At 38.2% G+C, this 13,692-nt stretch overlaps 1 protein-coding gene across 1 annotated transcript; it reads right to left on the reverse strand.

Annotated features, from left to right (window-relative positions):
- Positions 1-10,170: 10,170 nt before the first annotated feature.
- Positions 10,171-11,352, reverse strand: GPR119 (G protein-coupled receptor 119). The gene has a single exon (XM_016152795.2). It carries the CDS (start codon positions 11,265-11,267, stop codon positions 10,260-10,262), a length of 1,008 nt encoding a protein of 335 aa, XP_016008281.2. The 5' UTR covers positions 11,268-11,352; the 3' UTR covers positions 10,171-10,259.
- Positions 11,353-13,692: the final 2,340 nt, after the last annotated feature.

Below are 13,692 nucleotides of genomic sequence, written 5' to 3' on the forward strand. Positions count from 1 at the left end.
ATAAAAATAAGTTAAGACAGTTTCTGTGTTCAAGCTCACATTATAGTAGGAGAAACAGACATCTAAGTGGATAATCACAATAGGTACTAAGTACTATATAGAGATGAACAAAGGACTGTAGAAACAGAGAGGAGGGAACAGCCAATTACATAAAGGATTGGCCAAAGGCTTCATAGTGGAGGTGACATTTGTGCTAAAAAGTAGATGTTACCATGTGGATGAAGGAGGGAAGGACATTCCAGATAGGGCAATGTGGAAAAGTTCAGCATGGCTAAAATGCAGGGCTGTTGTTTTCAAATACCATGTGAGGCAGAATTGCCTGGAGAGCTTGTGAAAATGTAGGTTTTTGTATCCCATGACCTGAGAGCCTAACCTTACTTGGGGCAAAGGCATTTCACTTTTGTTACAGGCACTTGATGCAGGTGGCCTTTAGATTATACTTTGAGTACTTGTAAAGAAATTTGGGCTAGAATGAAAGGAAATAATAATGTGGTTAAGGGTCAAATTATGAAGGATCTCTATATGCTTAAACGAAGAGTTTGAATTTTATCCTGGAGGGAGGAGGCAGGCAAAGGAAGTTTAAAATAGGGAAATAATATAACCAGCTTTGTTTTTTAAAGGAAGAAAACCCAATTATGGAGAGTAGCCTAGAGTGGAACAACCCAAAAAAGGTTTAGACTCACTGAAATCTACTCCTTTTCATGTACAGGCAAACAAAACAGGGTCCAGATAAACTAAGAAAAATTGTTCTAAGTCACATAGCCAGATTGTGGAATGTTTGATACTAGCACGTAGTTATCAGATTTCTTCTGTCTCATTCTACTACCCTACAGTGACTTCTTAACTGTCAGTTTAAAGTACTACCTTTAAAAAAATAATGTAATGGCTAGGTGGAGAGCCAGAGGAGAGAAAGAACAGTTAGGGGGATCATTTTATAAACTATATAAATGTGTAACCAATGTACTATATACTTGAAACTAATAAAATTAAAAAACAATTTGAATCTAAAAAATAATTTTAAAAGACATTTTTAGAGAAGTTTTAGGTTCACAGCAAAAATGTGTGGAAGGTACAGAGATTTCCCATATACTTCCTACCCCCACATGTGCACAGCTCCCCCTACCATCAAAATTCTTCACCAGAGTGATTCATTTGTTATAATCAATGAATCTACATTGGTATATCATTAGCACCCCAAATCCATTATTTACATTAGAATTCAGTCTTGGTGTTATACATTCTCTGGACTTTGACAAATATATATAATGTATTTAATACATAATATATAATAACATGTATCCACCATTATAGTATCATACAGAATAGTTTCACTGTCTTGAAAATCATCTGTGCTCTGCCTATTCATTCTTCTCTTTTCTCTAATCACCTAGAATCCATTGATGCTTTTATTGTCTCTATGGTTTTGCCTTTTCCAGAGTGTCATACAGTTGGAATTGTGCAGTGTATAGCCTTTTCAGATTGGCTTTTTTTTCACTTAGCGATGTACACTTATGGTCCCTCCATGTCTTTTCATGGCTTGATAGCTCATTTTTCTTTTTCTTTTTCTTTCAGATACACCACAGTATATTTATCCATTTACCTATTGAAGGACGTCTTGATTGCTTCCAAGTTTTGCCAATTATGAATAAAGCTGCTATAAACATTCATGTGCAGGGTTTTTGTTTTTTTTTTTTGACACAAGGTTTTAGCTCATGTAGCTAAATACCAAGAAGTGCAATTGCTGGATAGTATGGTAAGAATATGTTAAGTTTTGCAAGAAACTTCCGAAATGTCTTCCAAAGTAGCTGTGCCATTTGCATTCTCACCAGCAATGAATGAGAGTTTCTGTTTCTCCACATCCTCACCAGCTTTTGGTGTTTTCAGTGTTCTGGATTTGGGCCATTCTTATAGGTGGAGTGGTATCTCATTATTTGCATTTGTTTTTAAGACTGCTAATTTTCTGAGTACAGGTATTTTACTTTCTCGGTTAAATTTATTCCTAGGTATTTTATATTTTTCATGTAATTGTAAATGGGATTGTTTTCTTAATTTCTCTTTCTGATGGTTATTTATTTATGCAATCTTTTTCTGACTACTAATTTTAGATCATACTACTTTTATAAATTTATCAGTTCTAATAGGTTTTGGTGGAACCTTGAGGATTCTCTCTATATATAGTATCATGTCATCTGTAAATAATGACAGTTTTACATCTTCCTTTCCAATTTGGATGGTTTTTATTTATTTTTCTTGTCTGATTGTTGTGGCTAGGACTTCCAATACTATGTTGAATAAAAGTGGTGAAAGTGGACATCCTTGTCTTAATCCTGATCTTAAGGATTATTTCACATGTATAAAAAATTCAGTGTTTCACAAAGATATTCATAGAGTTCCCTTAGGTAACAGCTCCCCATTGTATATTTAAATTGCAATTTTTGATTGAAGTATAACCTTTTATGGGTATATCAGATATGAAATAGATCTACCAGTGTCTTTTGAAGGTAGACTGAGAAGAGAAATCTTTTTGTTACTGAGTACAAGGAAACAATATCTAAAGGGACTAAGGACCTTGACTGAAATCTTGTTTGTCAAAAACAAAACAAGTCAACTCTCTGTACTGTGCTTAGTTTATCTGTAAACCAAAAATCTTTTCTAAAAAGTAAAGTCTATTAATTTAAAAAATAGGATGAAAGGGTAACACAGACATGAGCAGGCATCACTGATTCAGAAGAGAAATAGTATCTTCCCAGGTAAAAAGCCCAGTATATCAAAAAGATAGACAATAACATGAGTTGCAGAGAATGTGAAGAAATTGGAACTCTCGTACATTGCTAGAGAGGTAAAATGGTGTGACTCCTTTAGAAGATAGTTGATCAGTTCCTCAAAAGCAAAATGTAGAATTTCCATGTGACCCTTGCAGCATTATTCATAGTGATTAAAAGGTAAAAACAACCCAGGTGTCCATCAACTGATGAATGGATAAACAAATAGTGGTATATCCATTCAGTGGAACATTATTCAGCCATAAAGAGGTATAAAAGTGCTGATACATACTACAACATGGATCAACCTTGAAAACATGGCAAATGCCGGAAGTCAGATGGAAAAAACCACGTATTATATGATCCCAGTTAAATTAAATATCCAGAATAGCAAAAAACATAAAGACAAAGTAAATTAGTAGATGCTTATGGCTGGGGTGGGGAGTGGGAGATGATGGGGAGAGACTGCTATTGGGTATAAAATTTCATTTTGGAATGAAAATTTCTAAAATTAGATTATGGCGATGGTTGCACACTCAGTAAATATACTAAGAAACATTGAATTATATACTTTAAACAGGCGATCTTTATGGTGTGTAAATTGCATCTCAATCAAGTGTTTTTTTTTAAAGCCCAGCATGTGGTTTAGCTTGATTTCAATGAAGCTGCTTGGTAACAAAATATAGATTGATTTGTATTAACTACAGATCACGTGTGTGTGTGTGTATGTGTGTATATATTTGGAACAAGCAAATCCCTCATGTTACCAGCAACCTGAAGATCAAACAACTGACATTTCTGATTAGGAAACTCCAGATTCGAAGGGACAAAATAATGGTCAAAGTCTGTAGGTTATATGATGAAAAAGCTTTCAACATTTATTTATTTATTTATTTACTTACTTACTTACTTACTTACTTACTTACTCACTCACCCACTCATTTATTTGCAAGTTGAGAGGCTAGAGCATGAGACAGCTCAATAATTAATAATAATAATAAATAATAATGATAATAGCAGCAGCTAACACTTATATGACTTTTATGTGCCAGATGCTGTTATAAGTGTATTGTACTTATAAAACTCTGTTTACATCCTTCCAGATATGAGGTAGGTGCTATTCTTATTTTTCATATGAGAAACTGAGACACAGAAAAGTGAAACACTTGTTCTTAGGAAATGGCAGAGCCAGGATTCTAACCTAGGCAGTCTGGCTCATGAGCTCATGCTTGTAATCACTATGCTAGAGGTATACTGACACAGCCTTGTCCAGGGTCACTTTAAGTTTATGGCAGGTGAGCAGTAAAGAATATTGATTTCATTAATTCCCCTATCTTTATAGTACCCTTAGAGAAATATGGTCAATAGTTGTGTGATTGGTCACTCTTTGACACCTAACTGTAATACTGGATTTAAATTCTTTTCCTGGGGACATGTGATTGCAAATATACTATTTTTTTCTCTTATTCTCCACTGTCTACTGCTTTTCTTCTTTTTTTTTGTTGGCCTTTCTTCTCTATGACCTCCTTCACCACTGGCCCACCACACACAGAAGAACTTGTTATTGTTATGTGTTAGACTATTTATTGAAGAACTTGGAATTATCAATATGGATGCCACTAGTTTGAAACTGAATATGTAGACATGGGGCTAGACTTCTCAGACTCTCTCCTCTAGTGCAAAGAAGTATGTTGTTCCGCTTATAAAGAAATTTATGGGAGGAATGATTAAACTATTAAGGACCTAATTATAAATACTTCTTTTCTATTCACTAACGTATAGCACTTAAGGGATAATGTGTTTGTTAGCATAGCCCAGTCAATATATTACATGTAAGTTAAAGTAATAAAATTGCTTTTTAAAGAACAAATATCTTGATATCTTCTGTTAGAATGGCCATTCCACATTAATATTAATTCCTGAGGTTTGACTAAAGGATATTCCTTTATTCAGTGTCAAAGCATCAGAATTCAGTTGTATTTCAGGCTTGGCCTAACTCACTGTAAACCTTCATGCATCCTTGTTCCATTTATTTAGTAAGTAAGAAAAACAATTTAACACTTCATTGTTGTATATGATTACTAAGGGACTTGGTAATTTTAAAATAGTTGGAATTTTGGATTCTGAGTCTTTTCCACATTTGAAATAACCTCTAGCCATTCAGTTGTAATTTCTCGGTTTAGTTTTCTCACTTTTTAAGCCATCTCTGAGATGATATGACACAAGTTTGCTTTTCTATGGGAAGTGCTTTAGTATTTGTTAAATGGCTCAGTAGGCAAATCTGCAAATGTATTATGAGTGGTAAAAGCACATTGAGCAGTTTTATTAAGGCAGTGTGGCATTTTACTGGGCCAATGACTGTGTTATCTCAACATGTTTATGAGCTTTTTAGTGCCTTAATGTCAACTTAATTGAGACATAACTGGAACTGATGTGGATTTATTATAGTAAATGGGAAATATGATTCAATCATGGGATTATTGGATGACACATTAAATAAAAACAAACCTAAACAAATAAATGAGACCCCCACTTCCCTCAGGGTCTTGGTCTTACATGATTTTTGTCCCTCTGGTGCTCTGGAGCAAATGAATCCTGCCTGCCCCACTGTATAGAGGGTGTTTTGAAAGAAACAGGCACTGCTTTGTGCATTAAAATGAATCTGAGACCCTTAGCAGCTGCATTGGTCATTTCTAGGACTCCTCATGAGAGGACTTTTTGAGTTCAGTGGCTGATTATGGTTCCAACAGCTTGTAAATCCAGGGAACATACAGCTGGGTAGTAGCATGTTAAACTCTCACACACTTTACCCTGACACAGTTTATCTGTTAGGTGGAGCTCATCTTTCCCTTTCAACAAGGCTGCAAGTCTATGGCTTTGAGGCCCAACTACATCAAAACCTGTCTCCTGGCTCCATGTGATCATGTTTTCATATTCTCATGCCTTAGCACTTTATGGCATTGCACAAAGCAACTACCTCAAAAACTTTTAAGAGTGGAAACACCTTGAAATCAATATCTGGATATCACACAACACTGGACTGATCATGTAGTTGTACTGTGAGGGTCGTTCTTAAACTACTGTGTTCCATTAGTCTAGACTTCTAAATTTGCAGATTAACTCTAGCAATAGGGCATATCGATAGGTTTCCTTTTATATAAAACAACTGGGTAACTTCCCTCAGCATGGTTTATGCTTTCAGGAAGCCATGCATTTTTAATTTCTTTGATGTATTCATATCAATGTGAGATGTTCATTTATGGCTCACTTTCGACTTCTCAATAGATATCTTAGGGAAACTTTACACTTCAAGGAATTCCAGCAAAAATATGAATCAGAATTCTTATCAATGTTTAATGCTTCTTGTCCTAGTAATACTGCTGTGGAGAATTTATTCTAAGGAATTAAACAGATGTGCCAAAGATTTATATACAAGGGTATTTATAGTGGTATTACAATGATGAAAATAACATAAAAATGTACAACTATTAGGAAATGGTTAAAATATTATATACTCATGTTAAAAAAACATGCAACCATTACAAGTCATATTTTTGAAGAAAAAAATGACAAGAAAAAATGCACAATATAAGGTTAAATGAAGAAAACAGATGAAGAATAACAATGATCATCTCTGGATGGTACAATTATGGGCACCGTTATATATTTTCAAAAATTTCTGAAATGAGCAAAAATTGCTTTTATAATTAGAAAAAAGAATAATGAAAATCATACTTACATCAATATATAACTCTAACAGAAATCCCAGCAAAGCTGGGACAATTTTAGTACCTAGCTCTGAATAAATGTTTGTGGGATAGGTAGACAGATGGATAGACTAATGAATGAATGATAATTGACACTTTCAGGAAACATCATTGAGTTCATATGACTGCAAAAATAACGAATGAAGATTTTTTAATTAAAAGGAGAAGATTCTAGATCAGTCAGCAGTTTGAAGGATGATATGGAAGTTACTAAAGGAGTTTTGAAACAAGTGAGTGGCTAATGGCAGCCAAAGAGTTGCGGTATGGCCTTGGGTCCATTGCTGCTCTTGTTGCCCAGCTATCAGTACCATATATCCTTTTGTTCTGTGTATGTCCTTGAAGTATCTCTCATGCCTGCTGCTTTCACTGGTCTCTATTCAGTTTGGCCAGTGACTAAGTGAGAATGAAATCAAAGTCACAAGTTCATTTCCCATTTGAACCAGTGAACAATTCTCCATATACGGAAAAGTTATCTCAAGGCTAACTCTGGCTGGCCATCTCTTAAGACATGGCTTATTGGTCATGTGGATAAGCGGGAGAGTGTTGGTAGATCAGAGAAACCTGCCTCTAACACTTGTGAGACCATTTAAAATGTCCTGTACAGAGTGCTGTGTGTTCTTATGTCTTTGAGAGTAGTCCTCTGAAACTGAAGTGTGCTATGTATAACATTAGCTAGCCGAGGAATCAATATAAAACTTAGTTTTTATAAAAAATTTACGATAAGCTGTTCATGGAAATTTTAAGTGGGATTGATTGACATACATTTTGTCTTAGGAGGTCTTAATATCTTTTAGCTGTTTAAATCAAATTGGTTTACAGGATCTGGCTTTTTTGCAAGTCTATCTGGAGACAACACTGGATGCTTGAATGAAATTGAAATATTTCTTCTCCAGTGCATTCTCTTATCTGTGAATAAGCCCACATCAAAGAAAGCTATCAGACATTTGCATTCTGTATCTCTGCTCTTGGTGGCTTTATAAACAGCGTTTTTTAATTGTAGTTATTCTTAAACTCAAGTGCTTAACAGTACTGTCTTAGTTGTATCTGCTCTGTATTGATCCTGCTAAGGTATTAGATTAACTGTTTGTGTTTTACAACTTGAGTCATCTCTCATCACTCATTTTCAAAAATCTTATTTAGGTGTTAAGGAATTCACAGTTAAGAGACTAATTCTCCTGTCCAGGAGGTCATAATGTCCTCAGAGATGATGGACTCCCTTAAATTGGTCAGCTGGAGGTTTTATTCTTCAGGAGTTTTAAGGAAGAGGAAGAGAACATTTTCTGAGCACCAATAATGTGCTGTTAAAAGATTACTAGGCATTTTTCACATGCATTATTGGAATTAATTCTCATTATAACTATATAAAGTAGGTACTATTACCCCAATTTTACAAATGAGGAACGTGTAGCTTTGAAAACTTAAATGACTGAATCAAAATTTGAACTCTGATCTGTTAAACTTCAAAGCTTTTTATTTTTCTACTGCTCACACTGACTCCTAGGGATAGCAGGGTTTCTCAGACTGAACCTAATAACACAACAATCACCTAGCCTCCCCTCAAGTTCTGCCTTTCTCCTGTAACTAATTTCCATTCTACTTTGCTTGTGTTAACTTGGCAAGATTAGCTCTTTGCAGCAAGGCTAGAAAGTTAAGCTTTGAATTACCATTAAGGAGGGCATGATTTTAGCCTGCTTTCAGTTTTGTCCAAAAACCCAGTTATGCTAGCATAACTGATACTTGCTGGGTACTCAGCACCTTAAATCATATTGGCTTCCATCATGCACTCGAGTCAAAAAGTTCTTTAGTTGTAGGAACATAAAGCCTACTATGGTGAAAGCAAGCAATGGTCCTCCTCTGGACCAGAGTGGTAAGCAGAGCAACTGCATAAATATCTACCAAAGGAGAGTTGATGTGTATTAGAATAGATTAGTGAGAAACAGGCTTTTTGTGTTGAAGGTATAGGGTGAAAATAGGGAGAAGGGAATTTCAAGAGTACAGATATTGAAAAGGATGATCATTAACTTACAACTGAAGAAAAGCAAACTGGGAGTTAATCTATGACTGAAGGGGAATGAAAACCCAAGTGCAAAGCATCATGATGTAGTGCCATCCTTTTGAGAGGAGGATGGCCAGATTCCATCCAGATTCTGAACATTATAGTTTGAGATTTGAGTGAAAATGTTCACAGAGCTCTTGGAATTAGTCATTACACATTGGACTCAAATGCATCCTCAGACCATCATTTTAGAGATACTGAGGAGTTAACCTTCCAAGGTTGTTTTGGCATCAAATCCCAGACACATTAATCCATACTGTTGAGGTTTCTTCTTGCCCTCTTGTCCATTCAGCAACTTTCCAGGGATATAATTTACTTTGGGGACTTAGGAAACAAATTTTCTAGGAATCCACTATGGAGACCAGGAGGTTGAGGAAAGGGTTACAGGAAAGCTCAGGAAGGCTGAGGGTAGTTCTTGGGTTACTTCTCCGCTCTGCTTTTGAATTTCTCCTGCCAGAAATTCCCAGAGAGAGCCTGAGCATAATTCCCAGCTGTTCATAGTCATTTTTCTGTACCCACAGAAAGCAGAAAGAGGCATCTGCTCCTCAGCTGGTCTCCTGAGCCATTTTAGACACATCCTCTTATGTGACTGAATTTCTTAGGAAAATGAAAGTTTGAGAGTAAATGGAATAAGGTTAAGCTCTGAGGAGCAAAGTGGGACCAGTGTGGATAGCTTGGCAGTGTCTTTCTTGGTAACTACCCCTTTTCCCTCTTCCTTCCCTTCTAGTGTCTCAGAACTTGTGGTTCAGCATTGTCATCAACAAGTAGCTACAAGTGAAGTAAGCCAACTGAGGGGCATGGGTACCACAGAGTTAGAAAGGTGATGGATCGAGAGGGGTAATAGCAGAAATAATCACACAATAGGCTATTTCCCAAATAAACTGTTTCGAATACTGTGAAATGTGGGAAACAACAAGCTTCGGAATTTAATACATGTTTCTACATTTTATGTTAACTCACTAAAAATGTCTGATTTACATTGGAAGGAGGTGCAGGACTCCTCACTTTACCAAAGCAATCACTATAGTAAACAGTTATAAAGAACAAAACCTCATTTCTTCAGTGTTATGCTGTTCAATATGGTAGCTATTAACCACATGTGGCTGTCAAGCATTGAAATATGGCTAGTTCGAATTGAGATGTTCTGTAAGAGTAAAATATACAACAGACTTAAAAGATTTAGCATAAAAATAGTGTAATAATTTATTATATTGATTACATTGAAATAATGCTTTGATGTATTGAGTTAAATAAAATATTAAGTTCAGCTGTTTCTTTTTTACCTTTTAATGTGGCTACCGGAACATTTAAAATGACATATGTGGCTCACATATATTGGATGGTACTGCTGTAGTGTATTCAAACGTAGGATTTGACTTTTAAGCATCTATACAGTAGTACATTTCTTGCTTTAAGTATACCTGTACAGGAGAAACAGACTCATTGCAAGAGAAGGACAGGGAGGAATGGAGATTTGCAAATTAGGAAACTGATTATGGAAGAAAGTTAGCACCATGCGTTAGTTACCTCTCAGTCTGGGTCACGGGGGTATCCGGGGCGGGGGTCAATGGCCCGAAGTAAGTGCTCTCATTCCCCTAGTTTCCTCTGATTTTCTAGTTGGGACCCAGAGAGGGGAAAGAGAAGGCACTTTGAAACTTCTTTTCCCTTACCCTTTTAGTCATCAAGCTGTGAGTGGGAGATAGTGGTAATGTAACAGGACCTTTCCTTTGACTCCTCTGGGCCACCATCCCTGGCTGAGAGAAGGAGGAGGAATGAGGTGAGCCCCTTCTTCACTCCCAGGGCCATTTGGTAGAGCTGCTGCCGTACCTCCTTCTGCCAATAGGCATAGATTAGTGGGTTGAGCAGGGAGTTGCCCACACCAAGCAGCCACAGGTACCGTTCCAGCACTAGGTAGAGGTGGCACTCTTGGCAGGCTACCTGCACAATGCCAGTGATAAGGAATGGAGTCCAGGACAGAGTGAAGCTCCCAATGAGAACCGCCACAGTGCGGACAGCCTTGAAGTCACTGGGACTCCGTGGAGGCCGGTAAGCTCCAGTCACGGCTCCTGTGTGTTCCATCTTTCGAATCTGCTGGCTGTGCACAGAGGCAATCTTGAGCATGTCGCAATAGAAGAAGACAAAGAGGAGCAAAACTGGGAAGAAGCCAATACAGGAGAGTGTAAGCATGAAGCGTGGGTGAAATACAGCGAAGAAGCTACAGGGCCCCTGGTAAGTGGTCTGCTGGAATACTGTAACTCCGAGTGGGAGGAAGCCGATGAGGTAGGACACCAACCATAGCCCAGCAATGCAGGTGCCAGCCATGAGACCATTCATGATCTGGAAGTAGCGGAGAGGCTGCTTGATGGCAAGGTACCTGTCAAAGGCAATCAGCATGACCGTGAGGACAGAAGCAGCTGCAGAAGAAGTGACAAATGCCATCCGAAGAGTACACAGGGTCTTCTGTGTGGGCCATGCCAGGCTGGAGAGATGGTCTGTGACTAGGCCAGAAATGGCCACACCAAGCAAGGTGTCAGCCATAGCCAGATTCAAGGTGAAACAGAGACTGACACCATCATTCTTGTGGATCAACAATAGCACAGCCACAGCCACTAGGGCATTAGCAACAATAATAAGGGAGGCCATAACAGCAAGGATCACTCCAAATGAGAAAGATGACTCCATGTCTTGAAGTGGCAGGGTTTCCACTTAACAGAGCATGCTGGCTCTCTAGCTCAAATTCTCAATGGCTGGAGAAGAAGAAGCTGTGGATTCAGAGCTGCAGCACAGTTCTGGCCATCATTGGCCGTTCAGGCTGGCAACTTGCCATATCTGGGATCCTGCTGGTTATTAAGAATCACTCACCCTCTCTTTTTCAGTCCTCAGCTTCTTGCCTCTCCAGCCCTCTGAAGGCAGTAGTCCCAGTGCAGACCTCCTCCTTGGCCCTGAGCTAGTCCCTCCCTCTTCAACAACCAAGTTACTAGACAACTCACAAGTATCTGGTGCACACTGTCTCACCAGGCTCTCTCCTTTCACTGATGCTTCATGGACTTTGGAGGGACTGTAGCATTCAGCAGATCTCCTGTTTGGCAGAAGATATAATTCACTCTAATCACACTTTTTCTTCCTCCATAGCTTGATGTTAAATCTCCACTTTTTCTCAGCCTCAAGTATTAGCTTAACAACTAATCTCAGCTTAATTAAGCATTTGCTTAATAACTAATTCTCAGTTACTATTATGACTGCTTTTAATCAAGCAAGATGATCATAATCAGTGTAAAGTGAGGGTAGGCAAGCTATTTCAGTGTCCAGCATACTTTCAGGGGAGGTACCACACATTTAAGCTCTTTCTTATCTTTTGCTTTCTAACATCTCAGATCTTAATTCTCTCAAATAGGGTGTCCTGTTTCCTTATTTCTTACCCCTCAGAACTCAATTTGTTGGGGATTCAGAGGGGTAGGAAAAAGAGCCAAGAAGTGTTAATACCCTTCATTCCATTTGAAATAGAGCCCATCCCCATCTAAGCCTGTTCTTGTTGTGTATACTCATTGCGACCTTTTTTCTGCAACCACATCGGGCCATGTTTCTGCTCATGAGTAGTGGCTGCCAGACTTGACTTTCTTATTCCTGTAGACCTGAGGTATCTCTAGGATGGGAAAAGAGGAGGTGGGCTACATTCTAGAAAGTGTCTGCTTTAATGTTAGGTTGTAGAATTTTCCATTTCTCAGCTCTAGGGTTAGGACAAAGGCAGGCAGCGTTGCTGAGGCATGTGAAATGGGCTCAAGGAGGGTGGTTGTGTAGGTCACTCCTATTTTAGGTTCTAAATCCATTTGCTTGGGCACAATAGAACTAACCTTTGCCTGCTACTCTCATCTTGGATACCAAGAAGAGAGGGGTGGGGAGAAGAGTGATTAGAAGCTTATTTACTTAGTTCAGCTGAGAGCACAAATGAGTGAGGTTAATGTTTTCAGTGAGGGACTGGAGCAAGGTGCAGAGTTGGAGACAATGTATATTCCAGTATATTTTGATAGTCTGAGAGGGCCTTTGGCCGATGTCTCCCCTACAAAGGATCAGAAAGGCTGTGGTATGGGTATCTGGTGTTATGGTTGCCAGCCTGAGAATATACTTATTCTTTGGTATATGCATTAGGAGGCTGATTTCAGTTGTGTGGCACCTGATCTAATTTTATGGCTGGATATAGAGTGTGCTTTTATTTTCCCAACCCTAGATTCCATGCATGAAGTCAAGAAGACCCTTTTCAAGCCCATGCTCAAACTCAAAGTGCATCAGAACCCAGATTCTTGGATTTCTCATTTCCAGAGTTTTGGAATCATTGGGTATGCAGTGGGCCAGAGAATCTGCATTTCTAACAAGTTCTCAGGTGATTCTGATGCTGCTATTTTGGGGACCACACTCTGAGAACCACTGCTCTAGTGAAATGATTCTTAAACTTAGCTGTGCAGTGGAATTGGTGATTCCAAAGATACTGACATTTGGGTCACACACCAAGAGATCCTGTTGTCATTAGTCTGGGGTGTGACCTATGCATCTGGAGTTTTAAAAGTTCCTCAGATTATTCAAATCTTCAGCCAAGGGTGAAAACCACTGTTCAGTGGGGAAAGCATAGTTTCTGGAGTCAGGACACCTTGGGGCTGGCCTGACACTATGTCTGTGTTTTCATTTGGACTAAGGACTTCTCCTCTCTGACTTAGCTTTGACTTCCTCATGTGTAACATGCGGACAATAATACCTACACTACAGGGTTGTGGGGATGATAAAATTAGATATGATGGATGTGGAAGGACTTCATGAAGTGTAAAATGTTACACAGATATTTTTATTGTGTGTCTTCTAGTCTGTTTTTAATTAAAGTGCATATCAGATCAAGAGCTTTGGTATGACATAAGAGCTTGGTAGAAATACAGAATCTCAGGCCCTGCTTAAGACCTACTAAAACAGAGATTGCATTTGATTATATTCCCTATGCTGTACTTTACATTTCCATGACAATTTTTATAACCAGCAATTTGCATGCCTTGATCTTTTTACCTTTTTAACCTATCCCAACAACTCCCTTTTCATCTGGCCATCACCAGTTTGTTCTCTGTAT

Source organism: Rousettus aegyptiacus, unplaced genomic scaffold (genome assembly GCF_014176215.1).
Source record: "Rousettus aegyptiacus isolate mRouAeg1 unplaced genomic scaffold, mRouAeg1.p scaffold_m13_p_9, whole genome shotgun sequence".
Classification (NCBI taxonomy): domain Eukaryota; kingdom Metazoa; phylum Chordata; class Mammalia; order Chiroptera; family Pteropodidae; genus Rousettus; species Rousettus aegyptiacus.